Source organism: Engraulis encrasicolus, chromosome 16, assembly GCF_034702125.1.
Source record: "Engraulis encrasicolus isolate BLACKSEA-1 chromosome 16, IST_EnEncr_1.0, whole genome shotgun sequence".
Taxonomy (NCBI): Eukaryota; Metazoa; Chordata; class Actinopteri; order Clupeiformes; family Engraulidae; genus Engraulis; species Engraulis encrasicolus.
In genome coordinates, this window is record NC_085872.1 from 53,460,849 (window position 1) to 53,485,471 (window position 24,623).

Genomic DNA, 24,623 nt, shown 5'->3' on the forward strand with positions numbered 1-24,623 from the left:
CTAAACTTTGCTCGTGTGGACGCAAATAGAGCCAGATGCTCTATTTGTGACAAAGTTGTCCGTGCGAAAGAACGGCAACACGACTTGGCGAAAATTAATTAATGCACCAAATCAATGTAGGCTAAGAGCCGAAAGCTGCGCTGAAATTTACAAGCCATGGACGAATGGACATTAAAAATATTATTGTTTGAAATGAATTTGTATTTGTTAATAAGTGTTTCTTGAACTTAATAGAAGATTAGGCCTATGCGCTGCTGCCCTGTTTGTCTCTTCAGACAGCGCCTGGCGCGGGCGCGGCTCAATCAGTAGAGTCCTGTTCAGTTGACGTTGAGGCTGTGTTGTGCTGAGGTGTTAATTTTGAAACATGTTCAACAACCCTTTTTTCCAACGAAGACGTGTGTGTTTGTGCAGTCATGATAATAGTGGTACCGTCGCGCCAATCTTCCTCTGATGCTGTCGTTTTAAACCTCCTTGAGTGTGCACTCTCCTCTCCACTTACGCACGGCTACTGTAGTTTTGATAAGAATCAATGTGTGGCCGATCGCTAAGGGGTTTAGTGCGGAGATTTGAAGCTTGTTCCCGCGGAGGGCAACGCTAAAAGACCGAAGTCGAGTCGACATCCCTTCCATGCGATGCGTTAAGACAGCGTTAAGATAGCGTCTCCCAGACATCCCCAGTTCCAAAAACGTATTACAGGGAGCTGCTTATCAACCCCGGACACCCCGACCAACACATTTGCAAATTGGTGTTACATTGTTTGTCGATGCCTTTCTGTCGTCCAGTTTGTATATAACTGCCTGCTTTTTTACCCAGGACTTTTGCAGGGCGCCCTACGAAGTGCACGTAATCTATTTGAAGTATCCCACGCATGACGCACGAGTCATTATCTTCCTCTTTCCCGCATCGGCAATTGAAAAAACGCGAACTTGCATAGTCTAAAATCAGGAATGCTTTATCTGACTTGCGGGCATCGGAGAGCCACTATCAAATATCAGGGAGACTTATTGACTTTCATTGGATGTCTGGTGTTCCCGCTGCCTGCTGGTCTTCCCAATCTGCAGGTTATAGTCAAGCGGTCAGGTGAAGGAGAGCGTGTAGCTACGCGAATGCAAATAATACGCAGCAGCTTCGAGAGAGAGAGAGAGAGAGAGAGAGAGAGAGAGAGAGAGAGAGAGAGCAACCTGCACCTGGAAGTGTGTGTGTGTCTAATGCTCTTTTGCTCTATGATGTTGAAATTACTAAATAATTTACATGGCTGATTTGGGTTTTGGTGGAAAATTAGTAACAACGTGAATATTTGCTGCAATAGGCTATCTAGTAATCATTTGTGAAATAACAATAGCCCTAGTAGCCTAGGTTTGCCTAGAGATTATGACAATATAGGCTACATAGCAATTGAAGTAGGCTACTCATTGATTGCTGAGCTAACTGTCATCCAACTTTACCCCTGCCTACTTACTCAACACCTAGGCTTCTTAGAAATCATATCCTATATTTAATTTGAACATATATATTGAGTAATCTGTAATAACATCCTTTAAGATGACTGAAATGCACTCACCGTATGCACAATACTACTTGTGAAATTTGGTGATCTTATGGGTTCCTCATAATGGAGATTAACTTCAAAACAACAGGTATCGAAAAACGGTATCGAAAAGCACCGGTATCGAAACCAAAGTATCGAAATTGGCACCGTATCGAAAAAAACTAAACGATACCCAGCCCTACTTCTCTCCTCCTCTCATCTCTTCTCTTTTTCTCATCTCTCCTCCCTTCCTCTCCTCTCTTTTCTTATCTTCTTTTCTCGTCTCTCTCCTCCCCTCCTGCTCTCATCCCCTTTCTTCTCTCTCTTCTCTTCATTGAAATGTCATTTGGTAGGACAGGATTATTTGATTTGTTGCTGTTTTCTTTTTTTTGTTCATAACTTGTCAATAAAATAATATTTCATACTTCATTCCTCGACCATTCACTATAAATGTATTGATGTAGTGTTCCGTCAATTCGTTTTGCTTTTCGGCCATATCACTATGCTATTGCAGTATTATTTTGTGATTAATCGATTCAAAGCCCTAATAATCGAAATCGAATCGATATAGGAACATGGTTGCGATGCCATAACGTGCTATTTCACACTTAACTTTGTTTGTCCGAGTACACAACACTGCGTGCCATAACGTGCTATTTCATTGGTCCGAGTACACAACACTGCGTGCCATAACGTGCTATTTCATTGATGATCTGAACTTTTGGCATAGGACCTATGCAGTGGTGTAGTCTACTTTGTTATGGTGGGTATACTGTAAATTGGAGCATTTTTTGAAGTGGGTATACTGTATTTATTTGTGCCATTCCAAATAATGGATAAATCAATTTTAAGTGGGTATACTGAAATCCCTGAAATTTTGAAGTGGGTATACTCTGTATACTCCGTAACGTATACCTGCGTTCTACCTAGACTACACCACAGGACCTATGAGGGGGTCAGATCCAGCTGCGTTCGGCGCCTGAACTAAACATAAAAACACATAGCAGACAAAAAAAAAAAAAAAAAACAGAAACATATCGCTAGAGGATTTTGAACAAACAATCAATCCCAAGTATTAAAAAACAAACAGCACAACAAAATCAAACAGTAAAGTCACGAGGGGGTCACATGGGTTTTTTTTTTTCTTTTAATAGTATTACTATTTTCCACTCATTTGTACAAAACACGTTTTTCTTGTCATTTTCACGGATCCTGTCAAACATTTTTTAACAAAAAAAACAAAACTGTTTTTTCATTCTAAAAGTGATAAACATAAACCACCTGACAAAATTAAAACATTTTCACAAAAAAGTCTTTTTTCACAAAAAAATCCCTAGCACACATAACAGCAGGTGCTTCCTCTGTACATCATAAGTAATGATATGGTGCTTCAGGTGTGTGTGTGTGTGTGTGTGGTGTCTGTGCTTTTGCCCTGGGCCATATGGGGCGGGGGGGGGGGGGGGGGTCTTGGGCCCTGGGGCAATTGTTTCGCCGCTGTGTATGTGTGTGTTTTAATATACAAATCCAACACAGCTCAAAGTTGTCATTGGCAGTGCCGCTGAAGCCTGGGGGCCCTCAGCATACATAGTTACATGCTAATATAACTACCAACTGTAGAGACTAAAAAAATATATTATTCCCAAAAACACTCAAAGGGCTGTGTAGCAAACAGCGATACCTTTTGGGAAAAAATTTGGAGTAGGCCTATGTTCGTTTTTTTTTTTTTTTTTAAATGTATACAAAAGTTGCCCCCATTAGAATAGCTCGGAAAGGGCTGAGCCAAAAACTGCGGCGTCACCGGCTACTGTCAAGTCAAGGGTAGCGTGAGCAATACAACAGCACATTAAAATTGGCAGGAGTTCTCCTTTAACAAGGTTCAAAACTGCATTCAACACCACAAGTTCATTTCTCAACATTGCATCGTGTCACAACTCTGCCATTTTCCTCATCTGGCCAATAAGTGCGGGGCCCATAGTCATTTGCTGGCTCACGCATCTGTTCTCTGCTCAAAATTAATAATAATAAAAAAAATCTGAATAAAACTCAAGTCTTTAAGAACACTAAAATGCACTTTTAAAAGTAGGACAGGTGCATGACTGTATTTTGAACATTTAACCTCTTTTCTCTTTTCTGAATAGTCTGCAATAGAGTAGAGTGGTCCTCATCATTTTTTTTGATCTTCGCTCCATTATTTGACTAGTTTAGATTTTTGATCTTCGCTCCGTTATTTGACTAGTTTGGATTTTTGTCTCAACTGGCTTTAGGATGGCCATATACGGGCATGTCCAAATCTTTTCTTAAAAACCTCTATTGCATCTCAGACAATTCAGAAAAAGGGCTAAATGTTCAAAGTACTGCATTCGTCCTTAACAAAGCTCTTGTTCTCAACAGTTTTCATTGACCATGTATATTACACACGTATATTACGCACGGTCCAAGATTCTGTCTCATGAACTAAAATCACTAGAAAATTGATTATCACCACCAGCATAATACAAGTACTGTTCTTCCCAGGAGTGGGTTCCATACAAGCTTCACATGAAAACAATATCTTGTTTTAAAATAACCAATTCAACAATTCCAATAGAACTTGTTTTCCCAGTTTGTGGTCTAAGAATAGATAGTACGTTCTTAAAAGTTTCCTTGATTGGATTCTGGGTTAAAATAAAAGTTCACTTGAATACATACCAAATATTCTCTATTCATACTCTTGTTCTAAATAAAGTATATTAGAGTTCTACCGCCTCCAAAAGAACTAGCTTTCTTGTCCCAAGACTGATATAAAGTTCTTGTAGTTCTTAAAGTTCTTGTAGTTCTCTACTAGAAACTGGAATAACAGGATCTCCCACGGCTGGATACCGTGTCTTGTTCTAAATGTAGCACAAGTTCCACCATCTGGGATCTTAAAGGTTCCACTGAAGAAAATCAGATTTTGTTCCAAAAGAACGAAAGTTTCTGAGATTATGGTGTCAGGTGGATCGGTAATAGGTTCTCATCACTTGAAAACAAGGTTCAGGTAAAAAAAAAAAAAGGTACTGAAAATGGTTCCCTTAACATGGTTCTGGCTCTAATAGTTCCAGGCCTAGAGGCCTGTAACCACAAAAGTAGTTCTCAAACTTGAAAATGGTGTCTTGTTCCGAGTTCCCGCTCCAGGTGTAGTACAAATATGTTTTTATGTACTGGAGTTTAAAAAAGAAAACTTGTGAGTGTCCTTGTTCCAAAACAAGTTCTCAAACAGTTCTGGGTCTCAAAAATACTATCTTGTTCCAATAGAGCTCAACCTTTGGTCTCAGGAGTGTAGTCTTTTCTCCCATTGAAACCATTTTAACACATGGCTATTGAACTACAAAAATGGCGTCTTGGTCCAAGAGTACCAGTTCAACGATCCGGTTTTGTTGATGGCCATATTCCAGGATCGCACTGTAGGTCCAAACACTACTTTGAAACCACAAAAAAAATCCTCAAAGGATCAAAAATTACTTAAAGATGTTGTCTTGTTCCAGAAGTACGAGCTAAATTACTTAAAGATGTTGTTTTGTTCCAGAAGTACTACATTTGGTCTCAGGAGTGTAGTCTTTTCTCCCATTGAAACCCATTATAACACGCGGCTATTAAACTACTTAAAGATGACATCCTGTTCCAGGAGTACAAGCTCCACGATCTGGTTCTGGTAGACCATGTGGACGGCCATATTCCAGGACTCCACCTCTGGTCTCAGGAGCGTCGGGCCGAACACGATGGCCACGCTCGGAGCAGACATGCGATTCTGCTCCCCGTGATCGATGACCCTGGAATACACACACACACACACACACACACACACACACATACACGCATGTTAGCAGTCTATTTTAAAGGGACACTGTGCAGGAAATGGTCAAAAAAGGTACTGCAACTACATGTATGCTGCTCATTGAAACTGGGCTGCTTATTGACAAATTTGATCTTGTCATGAAAGTTTACAAAGTAATAAACTAATATTTTCTAGTATGGCCCAAGTACAGTCATTTTTGCAGCTAAAAAGGGCTATTTCTGGAAATTCAAAATGGCGGACCATGGAGAAGATCCTGCTTTTCATGTATGAAAAGCGCTCTTTTTCCAGTCATACTTTGAATGTGATGGTGGTGGTAAGTATTCATGAAAAAGGTAACATTAGTGAATGGGCAGCATGAAATCTGGAAATAAACAACTAAAAATCCCGCACAGTGTCCCTTTAAGGCAGACCATATACAGTTCATTGTCAGGGCCCGAGCACTGTAGGTGAAATCTATTGTTATTGATCTGGACGTCTCTGTGTATTGCAAACACACAGGTTTGTGTGTGTGTGTGTGTGTGTGCTTGTGTGTGTGTGTGTGTGTGTTACCTGCGTAGGTGTTTGAACAGTGCTCTCATGGTGTCATGATGAGCAGGTGGCAGCCGTTTCACGATCGTCCGCACACACTCCACACGCTGGCGATAGTCCGAGGTCTCTGCACACACACACAACACAGACACAGACACACACACACACACACACACACAACACGCTCGCACACACACACACACACACACACACACACACACACACACACACACACACACACACACACACACACACACACACACACACATCCCATTATTCCATTGTTGTGAAATGTTAGTTTTGTAGCTTGTGCGTAGCCTGATTATCATCGACTTTCAAATGTCTTCGAGACTTGGTCTGACCGAGAGCATAACAATTAACATGTCCCAAAACAGCATTTCCCAAATGGCCTCCCTTGGTTTGCTAATGATTGTTTGCTTCCCAACAGAGTGGGAGGAGTTCCCGTATTTGCGGGAACTCAGAAAGTACTTGCATTGCTTTTGACCTGACTGGTAGCAATGCTGAAGCTGTTGCGTCACTAGGAGGGCGCGGCCTGGCTAGCTTGTGCGGCCACTTGGCCAGTATGACCTTGGATGACCCTGGAAGCAGGGCGGTGAACCGGTTCAAGGAACGAAAACGAAAACCGGGAACTTTTTGTATTTTACCAGGAACAGAAACGAAACCGGAAACGTTATTATTTTTTATGTTCTGGAACAGGAACACTTATTGAAAAATAATGGTTGTTAACTGGACAAAAAAGTAGCCTAATTATTTTCCTGCACATGTTACCATGACAGCTGAGGTACATCCTGTGTGAAATCAGACATTCGCTGACTGAATGGCGAGACTTTTACACCTCCACTCCACATCCTAAATAAGAGAATGAGGGCCGAGTTCCCATTGCATCGTTAGACATATTGCAGAGAAGCACGTTTAAAGCACACAAGAATGTTCTTCGTTAATGGGCATCCATGGCCGCTTCAAATGCAGATATGCACAAACTCGCAATGTCCGACATAGCGCTCCCCGTGACCCAAGTCAGCATGGAGCGCATATTTTCATATTTGAGGTTTATTGTTTCTCCGCTTAGGTTGTCCCTGAATGACACAATTCTGTTCATCTGCTTGAATAAACAGTTTGGAATGTAGGCTGACCCATTTGCACTTCCGTCTTTCTTGGTTAATTAACGTCAGATATGGGAAGTAATCAGCTGACAGGAACTAAATTAACCGTTCCGGGAACGTCAATTTTTTTGTTCTAACCGGTCCGGGAACGTCAATTTATTGGTGGAACTCATAACCGGAAACGTTAGAATTCCGTTTCTGTTCAGAACGAACCAATTGGAAAAACATATCGGTTCAAAGCCCTGCCTGGAAGAGACCTAAATACACACACACACACACACAAACAATGACACACACACACACACACATGCCATATACAATCAGATTCCTCTCTCTCTCTCTCTCTCTTTCAAACACACACAGAAACACACACGCACACGCACACACACACACACACAGCGAACAGCATCTCTCTCTCTCTCTCTCTCTCTCTCTCTCAAACACACCCACACACACACACACACACACACACACACACACACACACACACACACACACACACACACACACACACACACACACACACACACACACACACACACAGGGAACAGCATATCTCTGTCTCTCTCTCTCTCTCTCTCTCTCTCTCTCTCTCTCTCTCTCTCTCTCCTTCTCTCTCTCTCTCTCTCTCTCTCTCTCTCTCTCTCTCTCTCTCACACACACACACACACACACACGTACTGATGGCGTCCACAAAGTCCTGGTGGTGTGTGTGTGTGAAGAGCGGCTCGGCCAGCTCCCTAAAGAACATCTTGAGCGCCCCGCTGGTGATGTGGGTGTCACCCCAGTTGGAGTCCAAAAGGTCCACACTCTCATCTGGGAGGAGGGGGGGGGGTGGGGGGGGGGAGAGAGGGGAGGTGGAGAGAGAAAGGGGCGGGGGAGGGAGAGACATTAACAAGAAAACATTCCTACATTGTAATTACAGTACGTATGTGCAAGAAAATACATGACGTTAGTACAAAAGAGAGAGAGAGAGAGATAGTGTGTGAGAGAGAGAGAGAGGGGGAGAGAGAGTGTGAGAGAAAGAGAGAGATAGTGTGAGAGAGAGAGAGGGAGAGAGAGAAAGAGATTTGCACAGGAGAACTATATTAAAATAATCTAAAATAAGCATGTTACCCAAAAAGACTGAAAGCTACAATGCACAAGTACACACAATAAAATATTTACAGAATGATACAAAAAAAGATATTTCAATGTTCATATAATATGATATATCATAATACACAATTATATATATTAGTACTAATTCCTTACAGCTGCAAACTTGAGTTTTGTTTACATTCAAGTAGTCATTTATATATGTAGTCTTTTCTCCCATTGAAACCCATTATAAGGCGTAGCTATTGAACTACAGAAACAACTTACTGTGGTTGACTGCAAACTTTAGCTTCTGGATGACGGCCAAGTTTCCACTGACCCTGTAGAGACCATCCACATTCAAGCCTGAACACACACATATACACAAAAGCACACACACGCACACAAACGCTATCAGTACATATAATAATTCACCAATACACACATTAATTCACTTGCACATAAGCACACATGAATACAAACAAACACACAGTGTACACAGAAAACAGGTTTGTAAATGACATTATATGTGAATGAAATAAATTAGTGTTGTGCTTCACAACACATTACAGACTTCAATTCACTAGCTAAAGAGCTACAAAGTTAGCTTAGCATTGTTACCATTTGTAGTCTTTTGTCCCATTGAAACCCAATATAATATTGCCTTCACCAGCTCGGGACCTCTCGAGACAGCTGACGACACTGCTCACATGACAATAGAGTTCTGGAGTTTGGCACATGAACCACATGAGCCATATGACGTGGCTATTGAACTACAAAAATGGCCTCTTCAGGTAGCCTAATGTGTAGTCTTTTTTCCCATTGAAACCCATTGTAAAGCATAGCTATTGAAATACACATGAGTATTATAGTGCGTTCATGTGGTCTCGTAATTATCGTAAATACCAAATGCCGACATTCGAAGTGCACATGAACGCCACCGCTTCTGGTATTTACCACTGGACAACTCGTAGAAAATTTTAAGAAACGAGTTTACGAGATGATGACGCACACAACAGCTGGCTCTACTCTCGCCATGGCAACCGCTAAGTTGAAATACTCAAAAACCGGCATTCAGTATGTTTAGACAGTCATGGTAAATGACAGTGTCAGAAAATATACAGAATTTTTACCTTTGACTTCTAAATTCATTTGCTTGCTGTAGCTGATGAACAACAGTCTATAATCGTTTTAGTAAAAAGTCTCACTCTGGTTCGCCATCTTTAATTTGTAAACAACATCAAAAAAGCACATGAACGCAACGCACTTGTAAATACCACTTCGCAACTAGATAATATCTACTTCGGAAGACCACATGAATGCACCATTACCGTTGTGTTCCACGCGCTCGATGCACATTTGGACAAAGAGCTACAAAGTTAGCTTAGCATTGTTACCATTTGTAGTCTTTGTTTCCATTGAAACCCATTATATAGCAAGGCTATTGAACTACAAATGAGTATTACCGTTGTGTTCCACGCGCTCGATGCACATCTGGACAAAGTGCGGCACGGTGGACTTCTCCCTTTCACACAGACTCACCAGACTACAGCCAAACACCAAGTCTGAAAACACACACACACACACACACACACACACACACACACACACACACACACACACACACACATAATTAAACAAAATAACGCACATTTCTTTATTTTCTGATGTAAGATGCAAATTGTCAATACATTACCCATGATACCAGTACAAGTGGCCGTTGCAGGCAGTGTGGCAGTAAGCCAATGAGCCTAAAAAATAGTTCGACCAAACGTAATAAAAAGGGCCCACGTGTGCGAGTAGGCTATGTGTTTCAACCCTTTCATGGGATCCGGTATCCGGTTCCAGATCCGGATCCGACTGGATCTTAAGCAGTGGATCCGGTATCCGGCAGGATCCTAAAAATTAGGATCTGGTGCATCTCTAGTTACAGTTCCCTGAAGCAATATGGGGATTTGAACCTGCAACCCTCTGATCTCCTTAACCACTAGGCCACAGCAGACCCTGTTATGACCTTATAAGAGTTATTACATCTGAAAAATAACATTTTGTATTAGCGTTATTATGTTGGCAGAAGGTTATTGCTTTTGAGGGGAGTACTACTGCTAATGACAATAAATAAAATGTTTTGGGTTTTTTTTAATCAAAAAATGTAAAAAAAAAAAAATGTTTTTTGGCTTTTTATTGCTTTATTTGAGAGGACAGTCGAGAGAGGGGCAGGAAATGAGTGGGGGGAGAGCCCGGCCGACCCCAACCCCTAACCCTAACCCCTAACCCCTAACCCATAAGCCTAACCCCTAACCCTAACCTTTAACCCTAACCCCTAACCCTAACCCTAACCCCTAACCCTAACCCTAGGTCTTTTCTCCCATTGAAACCCATTATAAGACGAGGCTACTGAACTACATTCATTTGTTGATGACCTCTGACCTTTGATGTATCCCTTGTCCTTCACCGTCTGCAGCGTCGGCCTGCGCGTCAGGAACTTCCTCAGTTTGGTGCGCTTCCGCTGGTCGGCCCGATCTGCAGTACATTAGTAGGGGAATTTGTAGTTCAATAACACATTGAAACCAAGTCTAAAATGTGTTCCATAAACTACAACTTGATAAAATGGCCGAATTAAGGTATTAATTGCTCATTCATGTGGTCTTGGAAACTTGTATATACAAGTCTTGGAAACTTGTGTATACCATTTTTCAATGAGTTTTCCAGGGGTTAATACCTGGCTTGTACGAAATTCCGAATTGAATGAATTTGAATTCAAAGCAATGCCATAATACGAACACTAGGTGGTGTCATCACCTTGAATTTCTATTCATTTAAGCTACACCACCCATTGAGAGTACATAGAACACCACCACCTAGTGTTCATATTATGGCATTACTTTCAATTCAAATTCATTCAATTCGGAATTTCGTACAAGCCTGGTAAATGCCACATGGGTGGGGGTCATGTGTGTTGACCGTGTCGGCATTGGTTGGTATTTAGCATATTTATTTACCCATAATTCCCAGAGCACATAAATGCCCGCAGTCAGCTTAGCACAAGTCATTCAATCCAGTGGGTTTAGTTAGCGTGTGCTAATGGCCCATTCCAGTCCCAAGTCATCCTAGTAGGAGATCACACTTATCCTACCTGGATTTCAGCAAGTAGGAGGTCAGGAATATCCCATCTCCCACCCTTGGGGTATGCAGCATTATGGCCCACTCCAGTCCCAAGTCATCTTAGTAGGAGATCGCACTTATCCTACCTGGATATTTCAGCTGCCGTTCCTGACAGTTGAAGTGGAAGTTCTACATCCATGGCAACCGCCGCGGTTGAGCTGACTTTAGCGTGGTGTTTTGATACGAGCCAAAAAAGCCACAATAGTTATTACTCTGTCATATCTTACATTTATGTTGACACAATATCATGTAATAACACAAAGTTTATGTTGAGTAAAAGTGGCGATGTTTGGAACAGCTGCACAAAAGAGAAATGGATTTTCACTATTTATTGACATTTTAAATAACAGCTCCAGCTTGTTGAGGTGGGAGTAGTGCGAGTCACCCCGACCTCGCTAGTTGGAGCTCCCACTTCGACTGGCGTTCCAGAGCATTTTTCATAGTAGGAGGTTGGATAAGTGCGATGTCCTACTAGGATGACTTGGGACTGGAATGCACCATTAGCCTTTGCTTTCGTAGTAGTAGTAAGGGAGTTGTAGTCTGTTGACTACAATGTCTTTGATAAGCTACAAAAGGCTCTATCTGTAGTAGAAAGGCGATTTGTAGTCCAATAACACACTAAACCAAGTCTAGAACGTCTTTAATGGACTACAAAAGCTACAAAAGTTGAAGACTTTCAAGAAGACACAATGACATCTACTATAATTAAGATGGCCTCCACTTGTGTACCTGGGAGTCCTCCATATTTGTAGTGTTTGACCAGATTGAAGCCCTCTCTGTGGACCGTTTAATAGACTACAAAGATAATCAAAACTAATGATTTACAGGCATAAAATGAGCAGAACAAATCCGTACGAGATCCAGGCGCTTCCCAGTTGCTTTGGTCAGTCTCCACTTCTCACTCACGAGTTTGCTCCTTAAACTAAAACCTAAAACTACATCTATGTGGATATGGTTCACCTCGTTGTTGCAATTGAGGAAACCTTTCATAGACTACAAAGATGGAGGGCAAGATGGATGTGTTTCTTCCACCAAATCTGTAGTTTTAGACTGAAGCCCTTTAGATTGTAACCCTGTCTGTGAACCATTAAATGCAAACTACAAAGATGGCCGTTTGTGTGTTTACCTGGATGTTTCCTAGAGTCCTCCTGTTCCTCCTCCTCCATATCCTCCTCGTCCGAATCCCACTCCTACAAGAAATACACACACACACACACACACACACACACACACACACACACACACACACACACACACACACACACACACACACACACACACACACACACACACACACACACACACACACACACACACACACACACACACGCACAGATAGATGTTAATCTTACTAGTAAAACACACACTCACTAAATGGTCAAATCGCTAGTAAGTTGGTCTGTCCCACCAGCCAAACTGAACATTGACCAGCATTTGGCCCATTGGCTGGTGTTCATTTAGAGTGCTGCTACTCTACTATGACATAACACCTAAAAACACAGTACTACTCTACTATGACATAACACCTAAAAACACATAACACAGGGCCTAACTACCATAGTACTACTCTACTATGACATAACACAGGGCCTAACTACCATAGTACTACTCTACTATGACATAACACAGGGCCTAACTACCATAGTACTACTCTACTATGACATAACACAGGGCCTATCTACCATAGTACTACACTACTATGACATAACACAGAGTGTTCTGGCTACGCCAGCCTTTAACAGGAGAACCCTTATTTTGACAATTGTTTACTTTTGTACCCCAGCTGCGAGACTTAGAACGCGCATAATTCTTTGACAGTTTGTTATCTCAAGCACTAGGCTACATGAAACCCACCGGTTTAATCTATCGTTCCTTGTACGCAGCTAAAGGCAATCCCTGTAAGTTGTAAATAATATTTTGATTTGATGTTATATCTGTTCCAACGTAACTAGTACACCAGCTTCTTAAATTTGTCATTTACTCTCAATGAATTGATGTTCGCTTAGCTCCAATATTAATGCAGTGGAATTCATATTGACAATGCCGTGTATAGCCTATGTAACTGTTATTTGGTTCTATATTCATGTCAACACAAGAGATGGCAGTAGATTTATACGAATGAATTTGTATGTTTTTCAGTTTCACAATCTTCCATAAACGACCAAACTTCACCCTCGGTGTCGCAAGTGTTTTTTCTGGAATTGTTTAGCTGTCTGGATAGCAGTTACTAGGACAACTGTGAGGCCAGAACACAGAGCCTAACTACCACAGTACTACACTACTATGACATAACACAGTGCCGTTCTACCATAGTACTACTCTACTATCGCTTATTATATGGTTGTGACGTCATCGGTCGAATGCTCCATTCATTTCAACGGGGCTCCCCAACGTTCGCACGTCTGTTATTTTTCGATAACGGACGGGTTGGTCTATAACAGACCGCTGTCAATGGCAACAAGACTTTTCACTGCTAAAGCGACTTTTCAACAAGACTCTAATCAGCTGCTGTGATAGACAACACCTGTTGTCCTGGCTACCTAGCTGTTGCCTAGCGGTGTTCCACAACGGCACTGTTTTGTTTTGCGCAGCAACAATCTTAACATTAAACAGGCCTAAAGAAATGTCCCCGCCATGTGTGAATCATTTAAGTATATCCATATAATAAGCGGCTTAACTTTCGCCCAGTCGGTCGCTTTGTGGAATAGCAGCACTTCAGAGAGAACAAGACCCCTCCGCTCCGCGTCGGGGTCTAAAGATTTTCTCTGTCGTGCTGCTATTCCACGGTAGCGACCTTCTCGCCGAACGTTAACCCTTACATAACACAGAGCCTATCTACCATAGTACTACACTACTATGACATAACACAGGGACTAACTACCATAGCACTACACCACTATGACATAACACAGAGCCTAACTACCATAGTACTACTCTACTATGACGTAACACAGGGCCTAACTACCACAGTACTACACCACTATGACATAACACAGGGCCTAACTACCATAGTACTACACTGCTATGACATAATACAGGAACATTAGTAATGCACTATGACTCAGTCATTGCCATTCTGGTAACAGCAAATTCATAATGCCATGTTTTAACAAGTTAAGGCTACTGCAACTCGTGCTGCTCAAAACTGCTCACAACCGTGCCGAATATTTATAAAAATAAATATATAAAAAATATTGCATACTACACCTTTAAAGTGTATCAAATAAACAAAATGATTTTGATAACTGTGAATGTGTGTGTTGATGCCGTCCATGATGACTTTAAGCCACTAATCTAACTCAATGGCATCAATAGCCATATCTTTATAATTGATTTCAATGGGACTAAGACACACTAGGCTACCTGAAGAGACCATTTTTGTAGTTCAATAGCCAAGTCGTATAATGGATTCCGATGGGAGAAAAGACTACACTTACGTGTGTATGGATGCTGTCCATGATGGCTTGTTGCCACTCGGCCATGGTAGACTCCGAGTCAGACTGGAGGAGGATCTCAGTGGCGCAGTTGTGGCTCCTCACCTGTAGGGGGAGACAAATGACAACATTTATGGATGTGGACCCTCAAGTCCAGTCAGCTTTATCATCAATTTTTTTTTACTGGTCTTACAAAGAATTGAAAACTACACATTTTAATTTCCCATGCAGACATACAGTACTTATACAGGTGTAGACAGAAACATACTTAACAGACAGAAACATGAAGACATACTTAACAGACAGTACCTATACAGGTAGACAATGTTGTTAGAGTCTAATTTATTTTTTAAACAGAATGCAGTGATGCTGTCAGATTGGGGACTCCCCCTCAGCAGAGTGGCGTGGGCAGGGAGAGTAGAGAGCTTCATGGGGTCCCCAGTCCCCAACGTGATGCCATGAGAGGCGTGGCCAGGGAGAGTAGGTCTCCAGTCCCCAACGTGATGCCATGCACTACTGCTTTATGGGGAACGGATAACTGTGGCAAGGTGCAGGGGGTCTCGTGCCCAACGGGTTCCGCCTGCCTGATCCGTTCCCTTTGCACACTGCACATGCGCAGCATGACGTATACGGAAGGGAAATTGCCTGATCTGCAAGGTCAGCAACTGGTCAGCAAACCAACTAACTATTCAGAACACAATATCACGTTATTTACAGCGACGAACGGCATTTGGTGTGAAACAACGATATAAAGTAAAGGTATAACATGAATATATAAAATCTTTCTTTGTGTTAATGTTCTGGCGGCTACAAAATAAACATTTAAAACGTGAAAGTCAAAAGGGAACGGATCTGGCAGACGGAACGTGTTGGGCACCTACAGGGGGAACTCCTGGTTTGTGTTCATAGTACGGCTCTTGGAGGACTCAATATAAAGAACTACAGTATCAACCTCCAATTCCCATCATGCATCTCTGTTTTGTAGTTTTATAGCAAAAGTAAACAATGGGCTTATATGGGAGAAAAGACTACAAATGTACCTCGACCACGTTCTTCTTGCTGGACTTGTCTTTGGTCCAAGAGGACAGAGCACCGCGGAGATCCACAATGAACTCAGGAGAGGACTGGTGACTACCAAACTGGAGAGGGGAAGGGAGAGAGAGAGTGAGGGAGGGAGAGAGGGAGAGAGAGAGAGAGAGAGAGAGAGAGAGAGAGAGGGGTGGGGGAGAGAGAGAGAGAGAGAGAGAGAGAGAGAGAGAGGGGTGGGGGAGAGAGGAAGAGAAGAGAGAGAGAGGGAGGTAGAGACATGGTCAGAGGAGAGAGAGAGATGAGGATCTTAATCTCAAACATTTCCTTAGTGGACACTCACACACACGCACGTGCGCATACACACACACACAGTCTCTCTCTCCCGGTACGTACCCAGCTGGTCTTGAAGAAGGAGAGGGTCGCACACACACACACACACACACACACACACACACACACACACACACACACACACACACACACACACACACACACACACACACACACACAAACACACACACACACACACAGTCTCTCTCTCTCTCCCGGTACGTACCCAGCTGGTCTTGAAGAAGGAGAGGGTCGCGTGTGTGTGTGTGTGTGTGTGTGTGTGTGTGTGTGTGTGTGTGTGTGTGTGTGTGTGTGTGTGTGTGTGTGTGTACATACCCAGCTGGTCTTGAAGAAGGAGAGGGTGTGTGTGTGTGTGTGTGTGTGTGTGTGTGTGTGTGTGTGTGTGTGTGTGTGTGTGTGTGTGTGTGTGTGTACCCAGCTGGTCTTGAAGAAGGAGAGGGTGTGTGTGTGTGTGTGTGTGTGTGTGTGTGTGTGTGTGTGTGTGTGTGTGTGTGTGTGTGTGTGTGTGTGTGTGTGTGTGTGTGTGTGTGTGCGTACCCAGCTGGTCTTGAAGAAGGAGAGGGTTGCTCCCTCCAGCACCACGAAGGCGGAGCTCCAGTTCTTACTGTCGGGATGAGACACGGAAGACAGAATAGAGACATGATGTTCTTTAAATAGATCGGATTAAGAGTTATTTTGCGATGTGTATACATGGCACTTTCACTTAAATGCGATTAAACGTCTGGGGAAAATAAAGCGTTGCGATTGGACTGAGGACGCACGTGCTGAGTGAGCCAAATAAGGCACGGGGGAGTGGTCCAATGCCACCGAGATGCAGGTCATCTTCCCCACGAAAATCGTTGCCTCAGGCGGACTGAAATCACAACATTTCCCCCTTTCTCCCTGGATCATTTACAATGCTACATTAGCTACCCTGTTAGCATAGAAAAACGAGTGGTCAAATGACACGAAAGATAATAAGAGACGGATATTAGAGGAGAAAACCGTTTTTTTGACATTGGGCCCTTGATTTCACATTATTACATCATGTTCTAGTGACCCATGGTAGTTTTGTGTCATTTGGAGCCCTCCCGAAGATATTCGGTTTTGTCATATCCAAGTAACGTCTTCCTTTGGGCAACGAGTTGAAGGCACAAACTAAACTGTTCATATTTTTTTCTTTATGGTACGCCACCACCCATAACATGTATGGACATCATTATGTCAGAATAAACTAGAATAGAGACGGATATAAAGACTAGAATACAGACGGATATTAAGAGTCAGAATAAACTAGAATACAGTTCTTACTGTCGGGATGAGACACGGAAGATAGAATACAGACGGGCTTTAAAGGACATTAAAGGGACACTGTGTGAGATTTTTAGTAGTTTATTTCCAGAGTCCATGCTGTCCATTCACTAATGTTACCTTTTTCATGAATACTTACCACCACCATCAAATTCTAAGTATTCATTATGACTGGAAAAATGGCACTTTTCATACATGAAAAAGGGGGATCTTCTCCATGGTCCGCCATTTTGAATTTCCAGAAATAGCCATTTTTAGCTTAGAAAATGACTGTACTTGTGCCATGTTAGAAAATATTACTTTACTACTTAGTAAACTTTCATGTAAAGGTCAAATTTGGCAATAGGCAGCCCAGTTTCAATGAGCAGCATAGTAATAGAGACGGATATTAAGACTAGATTTAACTACAATGGAGACGGACATTAAGAGTCAGAATAAACTAGAATAGGGACGGATATTAAGACTAGAATAAACTAGAATACAGACGGACATTAAAGGAACAGACTACCCTTTTTTGCTTTTCACATATTTGCACTATTTCCCAGCATTATTCATGAATGTGCATATTATTTTCTTCTCAGTGATTTCAGTACTTAGATTTATTGGATCAGAATTAGCAGCATTAGCTTAGCATAATCACTGGAAGTAACTGGTATCTTTAGCATCAAGCCACAAGTGATCACTGGATGGAATTAAATTGCCATTTTACACCCTGGTGAATTTTACACTCATTTTAAGGTGGTTTATAAGTACATTTGATGATGTTTTATTTTGTACCATAGACGTGCATTACTATGCCTAATTTGGCTATGCTGTTAAATGGGGCAATGCAAACACATAGACGAAAATTATATGCACATTCATGAATAATGCTTGGAAATACTGCAAATATGTGAAAATCAAAAAAAGGTGGTATGTTCCTTTAAGGGTCAGAATAAACTAGAATAGGGACGGATATTAAGACTTCACTCGTCTCCAAAAGAGTTGTCGCCTATCCATCTGTTTGGAATAACAGCTAATAACCACAGACAGGGCAGATTTTCACAAGACAAAAGTTTTGTCGCCTATCGAACATAATGTGAAAATGAGCAGATAAGTCACTCAAAACACTTCAAATACGCAAATCGGGTGTCATACTTATATACATACACGTGCGTGCGAGCGCGTGCGCGCGTGTGTGTGTCTGAGTGTTTACCGTATTCTCTTGCCGTTCTCTGCGTACTTGGTCACGTTCAAAACTCCACTTTTATCCCCCTGCTGAAAAGAGTGATAGATAGATAGATAGATAGATAGATAGATAGATAGATAGATAGATAGATAGATAGATAGATAGATAGATAGATAGATAGATAAAAGAATGAGACAGATAGTGTGTGTGTGTGTGTGTGTGTGTGTGTGTGTGTGTGTGTGTGTGTGTGTGTGTGTGTGTGTGTGTGTGTGTGTGTGTTCTATGCATTACCATTGTGGCATATGTATATAAAAAACATTTTTGTGAGTACTCTCTGTGTGTGTGTGTGTGTGTGTGTGTGTGTGTGTGTGTGTGTGTGTGTCTACCGTTGCCGTGGGGGATGTAGGACTCGTGGACTCTGGGCTGGGACTCCTTGGCTTGGGGAAGTCCTAAACACACACACACACACACACACACACACACACACACATTTGTAACATATTTATAAACAGCAAAGCACTTCATGACTTGGAGTTGGCAGGAAGGGAAGTTAGCATTAGCACTGTTCTCCGCCTTTTTTTAAATCCTGTCCTGTAATGCGCAAAAAGTCTGCTCACACCAGATTTAGCAGTTTGGTGATTGGGGACGAGGTCGATTTGCAATTTCTCACGAAAGCTAAAAAAAAAGTGATTTGGTAACTGGTGAATTGGATCGCACACCATGCACTGATTGGCAACGGCCTACTTTGATTGGTGGAAGTATTGATGAATGATGATTATTGATGATGCTGTTTCCAGCTCAATCTCTGCGTTATTTTTTCTGCTTTTGCATGCCAAGCCTAACTGTAGGACACAAAGCAATCACATCTGACTCGCTCATGATTGATCTCATGGTAAAAAAGGAAAGAAAAGAAATATACTGATTAGTGAGTTCGAAACCAAAGACGTCATCTGATTGGTCGAAGGAATTTGCTATCTATGACCTAAAGACAGTAAAGACAAAAAAAACAAATCTTTGGTTTGACATCAAAGGTCTCTGGTCGGTCGATTGTTGTGGTCAAATACCTGATTGTAAAAATGATGATAATATTCTATGACCTCATAATTGAAAACAAATGTATCCCTGATTGGTTGATTTGAGGTCATGGGGGCGGGGTTTAAACCTGTTTGTACGGATGGAGGCGAGCGGAACCTTTTCGACGGAGAGACACGATTCGTCGTTTTTTGACCCTGACTTCCTCCTTCTAAACACACACACACACACACACACACACACACACACACACACACACACACACACACACACACACACACACACACACACACACACACACACCTTTACAGATTCATTTACACACACACACGTTTACACTCTATTATACAGAAAAACAGTGTGTGTGTGTGTGTGTGTGTGTGTGTGTGTGTGTGTGTGTGTGTGTGTGTGTGTGTGTGTGTGTGTGTGTGTGTGCGCGTGCGTGCGTGCGCGTGTGTGTAATTGCAAGGAGTGTGTGTGTGTGTGTGTGTGTGTGTCTATTCACCTCGACTCCTTGGGAACTGTGTCTCCATTTCGGTCTGATGGTCGGCTCAGGCTTTTGTCTTCGCTCCAAGCTTCGGGTCTTCCCATTGGTCGAATCTTTGAAGTGGGCGGAGGAAGGGGAGGGAGGGCTAGCCTTGACGACCAAATAAGGAAGCGACAGGAAATGTCAGTGCTGCAGTTGGGCATGAAGACTTTGGCGTTGCTACTAGTCAGGCCACGAGCAATATACATATCATTTCTGATCTCTGCAGAAGTCAGCAACTCCACCCACTTTGTCAGGAACCAATCAACTTTGAGCAGCTCCATCGGCGGCCCTTTTTTTTTTTTTTTTAAAAAGCTCAACTTTGAGCAGCTCCAATGGCCCTGGGTAGAGGCGGGTTCCACAGGGACAATGTAATTCTAGGGTGTTTCGTCCGGAGGCGGTATTACGTGCCTACGTCACAATAGCGATGCGCGTCCTTGTTGCAGACGACGTTTGATTCGTCGCCATGACAACCGTCCATACCGTCCCTAATCTTAACCCTAAACCTAACCTTAACCCTAAATCTAACCCTAACCCTAACCCTAACCCTAACCTTAACCCTAAATCGCTTGTTTGAAACTAGTGAGTCCCAGTGCAGTGCCCACTGCAGTTTGGCAACGACGTGCATCACTAGTGACGTAGGCACGTCCGGAAAAAGTATCCTAGTTTTTGAGAATCCCGGTTCTATAATGATGTGTTCATTTGCTTCTTTAGTGATGTGTTTATTTGGTTCCATAGTGATGTGTTTATTTGGTTCTATAGTGATGTGTTTATTTGGTTCTATAGTGATGTGTTTATTTGGTTCCATAGTGATGTGTTTATTTGGTTCCATAGTGATGTGTTTATTTGGTTCCATAGTGATGTGTTTATTTGGTTCCATAGTGATGTGTTTATTTGGTTCCATAGTGATGTGTTTATTTGGTTCCATAGTGATGTGTTTATTTGGTTCTATAGTGATGTGTTTATTTGGTTCCATAGTGATGTGTTTATTTGGTTCCATAGTGATGTGTTTATTTGGTTCCATAGTGATGTGTTTATTTGGTTCTATAGTGATGTGTTTATTTGGTTCCATAGTGATGTGTTTATTTGCTTCCATAGTGATGTGTTTATTTGGTTCTATAGTGATGTGTTTATTTGGTTCCATAGTGATGTGTTTATTTGCTTCCATAGTGATGTGTTTATTTGGTTCCATAGTGATGTGTTTATTTGCTTCCATAGTGATGTGTTTATTTGCTTCTATCTGCCTGCAGGTCTGCCCCGGGGCTGCACAACCTCACCCTGGCAGATAGGGGGCAGTATGTCTGCTACATGCACAATGGCATGTGGTACGAAGAGGCCACAATATCACTCATCGTCACAGGTCAGTTTCAAGATGAAGCTACATTAAACAGCATCAACATCAATACAGTTTTTATGAGTCCCGTGTTCTACACTTCAGGCTTCGGCCTTTTCTGGCGTGTTCTACCAGCAGCAAGCCGAGGGAGGCGGGTTAACCATGCCGCTTGGGAAAACGTTCATCGTTATGTCAGAACCCAAGTCTTGAAACGAGATTTGAAAGTCCATGACAATCAGGCTATGTGTATCAACAGCAGGGAGCCGGATGGATTGGGTGCTTTTGCAGGTCGTCTTAAAGGGACACTGTGCAGGAAATGGTCAAACAAGGTACTGCAACAACTACTGCTGCTCATTGAAACTTGCCAAATGTGATCTTTTCATGAAAGTTAAAGTAATAAACTAATATTCTCTAGTATGGCCCAAGTACAGTCATTTTTGCAGCTAAAAAGGTTGATTTGTGGAAATTCAAAATGGCAGACCATGGATAAGATCCCCCTTTTCATGTATGAAAAGTGAACATTTGGTGGTAAGTATTCATGAAAAAGGTAACACTAGTGAATGGGTAGCATAAATTCTGGAAATAAACAACTAAACATCTCAGACAATGTCCCTTTAAGATCAGAGCGTTGCAGGTTTGAGTCTCTTCCCTCCCGCTATCTGACTCACACCACACTGCTCCAGTGACTGTAACCAATACCCTGTACTGTCTATTGGAGTTCAACAGCCACGTCTTACCCTAGGTTTTCAATGGCAGGAAAGACTATGGGGCACCTAAGTCTCCACCCCTTCCGGGCGGCTCATGGGGCTGGGAAAGCCAAAACGTTTGACTGGGCTGTAATGGACTGATCAAAGCTATTTTCCGATCCACCTCGCATTCCCCCGTCGATCACACATATGCTGTACCTCAGAATTAATGATAACCAATGGTGTGCTTGTTGACTTCACTTGGCAAGCGATTTTTGAGTTGTGTGTGTGCAAAAATATGTAATTATTTGGACTACACAACAGACGTTGCATGTCGTTGCGGTAGGGTTGGCTGTGCCTCGGTTAACGTCGAATATGCGAGGCGCACGTGTAGTCTCTAACACAGCTTTGCACAAAAGCTAAAATAACATTTCTTGCATGTTGAAAATGAGTGGCCTTACGATGCAAATCCAAACCATTCAAATGTACTGTCATCATATGTGAAATACGGAGCACATGCCAAATGGGATGAGGGTTTAGCTTGACTCTCTCCATTAACTCCAATTCAAAATTTTGAGAGCTACAGCCCCACCAGTCGGAAGTAGAAGGGCCTGACTTAGGTGCCCCATAGATGGCTAAATGAAGGGGGGGATTTTTGTAGTCCAATATCCATGTCTTACAATGGGTGTCAATGGGATAAAAGACTACAAATGTAAAAGTCTCACCTTCTCTCGTGGCGGTTTCCAGCGGCTCTCCCGTGTGTGTGGGTTGTAGTAGTACAGACGTCCCGACTGTGTGTCGGTGTGTGTCTCCCACTCTGTGTGTGTGTGAGAGTGTGTGTGTGTGTCCTGGGGTACGGGGGGCTGGGTGCCGTCGGAGAGTTTCAGGTCCGCAAGATTAGTGTAGATTGGAGACTCAGGAGGGGCCTGCGGAACACACACACACACACACACACACACACACACACACACACACACACACACACACACACACACACACACACACACACACACACACACACACACACACACACACACACACACACACACACACACACACACACACACATATATAATATACAGACACAGACACAGACACAGACACAGACACACACACACACACACACACACACACACACACACACACACACACACATTATATATATATATACACACACACACACACATTATATACACACACACACACACACACACACACACACACACACACACACACACACACACACACACACACACACACACACACACACACACACACACACACAATGTTATTTAGTAAATATTCATGGAAAGGTCAAATTTGTTGTTCTGTTCTGTTGTATGAAGCAGAAGTACTCTTACAAGCAGCGGTATAATATTACAAAAAGTTGAAACATTAAATTAATACCCACTAGTGTTCCTATTGCATCTGTAAGAGTACTTTTACTTTACACAATTAGGAACGCCCCCTTACGCCTGATTTACATGGGTGCTACCAAGTTATTACATTATTTTCCGTTGGGACGCGGCAGCGAGGTGGTGACGTAGGGAAGCGAGGGTGGCGGGCGGTGGCGGGCGGTGGGCGACCAGGGCGATAAAGTTGAGCCTGGTTTAAAAATGTAGCAGCACCGCGAAGCGTTAACCAATGGGAGAGCTTTCAAAAACCATGTCGTGACGTCACGTGCATCAGCAGTACTGCTTTGATTTCGGTGGTGTCAAATCTACCGATCGTTTTTCACAGAGGGTTTTATACAATAGTTAGATCCGGTCGAATTATTTCACAAATTGTGATTGGACAAGAGGCGTTCTACACGTCACTAGGAGTGAGGGTATCCTCCAACACTCTATGAATGACTCTTCACATCTAATAATCACTCCGCGACCAACGATACAAAGTAACCGTAACCAACGTGGTGCGCGTTGCGCAGCAACCAAAGACAATAACTGGAACTATTTTTCCGGAGCGGAGGAACAAGCAAATAAACAATCAGATAAAGTAATTAAAATAATGTAACATTTCTTTCAATGAACTAATTGTGTTAGCAAAGGAACTATTGTATAAAAGCAATATAACACTTGTGGTCGTGAGGTTGTTCTGGGACACCCTCACGGGTGTAATTACCTACGGCACTCAGCCTGCGGCTTCGTGCCTGCGGCGAATCACACCCGTGCGGGTGTCCCAGAACAACCTCACTCCCACTCGTGTCATATTGCTTAATTAAAATAAATGACACTTGGGTTAAATTGACCAATATATTCGCTCCTGTTTCATCATTTTTATTTGTACATATAGTGTTTGTGATTGAAGAGAGACGGTTGTTTGACCACAGCATTTGCTAAGCTAAGCTAATTTGACCGGGAAACGATGCTACGTCACCAAGCGAGGCGAGTGAGCAGGTTAAGAGTGTGTGGAAAATACGTACATGTATCACAGCCGTTAAGAATAGGCAGCAAGGTTCCAATGATCTGCATACCGGTAGTTGCAATACCTATTCTGGCCACCTGGTATTCAGTGTGTGTGTGTGTCTTTCTATCCTCC

At 42.5% G+C, this 24,623-nt stretch overlaps 1 protein-coding gene across 1 annotated transcript in view; it reads right to left on the bottom strand.

Moving 5' to 3' along the window:
- Window positions 1-2,661: 2,661 nt before the first annotated feature.
- Window positions 2,662-24,623, bottom strand: part of LOC134465925 (rho GTPase-activating protein 12-like) — a 38,408-nt gene continuing 16,446 nt past the window's right edge. The window contains exons 7-20 of the mRNA XM_063219825.1: window positions 22,811-23,011; window positions 20,046-20,177; window positions 18,895-18,957; window positions 18,536-18,597; window positions 16,588-16,654; window positions 15,711-15,809; window positions 14,674-14,775; window positions 12,363-12,426; window positions 10,502-10,594; window positions 9,538-9,636; window positions 8,360-8,437; window positions 7,676-7,810; window positions 5,892-5,997; window positions 2,662-5,316 (exon numbers count right to left, since the gene is read on the bottom strand). Coding sequence (XP_063075895.1) covers window positions 5,145-5,316; window positions 5,892-5,997; window positions 7,676-7,810; window positions 8,360-8,437; window positions 9,538-9,636; window positions 10,502-10,594; window positions 12,363-12,426; window positions 14,674-14,775; window positions 15,711-15,809; window positions 16,588-16,654; window positions 18,536-18,597; window positions 18,895-18,957; window positions 20,046-20,177; window positions 22,811-23,011 — 1,473 coding nt within the window. The 3' untranslated portion in view covers window positions 2,662-5,144. The remainder of the gene's footprint in view (window positions 5,317-5,891; window positions 5,998-7,675; window positions 7,811-8,359; window positions 8,438-9,537; window positions 9,637-10,501; window positions 10,595-12,362; window positions 12,427-14,673; window positions 14,776-15,710; window positions 15,810-16,587; window positions 16,655-18,535; window positions 18,598-18,894; window positions 18,958-20,045; window positions 20,178-22,810; window positions 23,012-24,623) is intronic.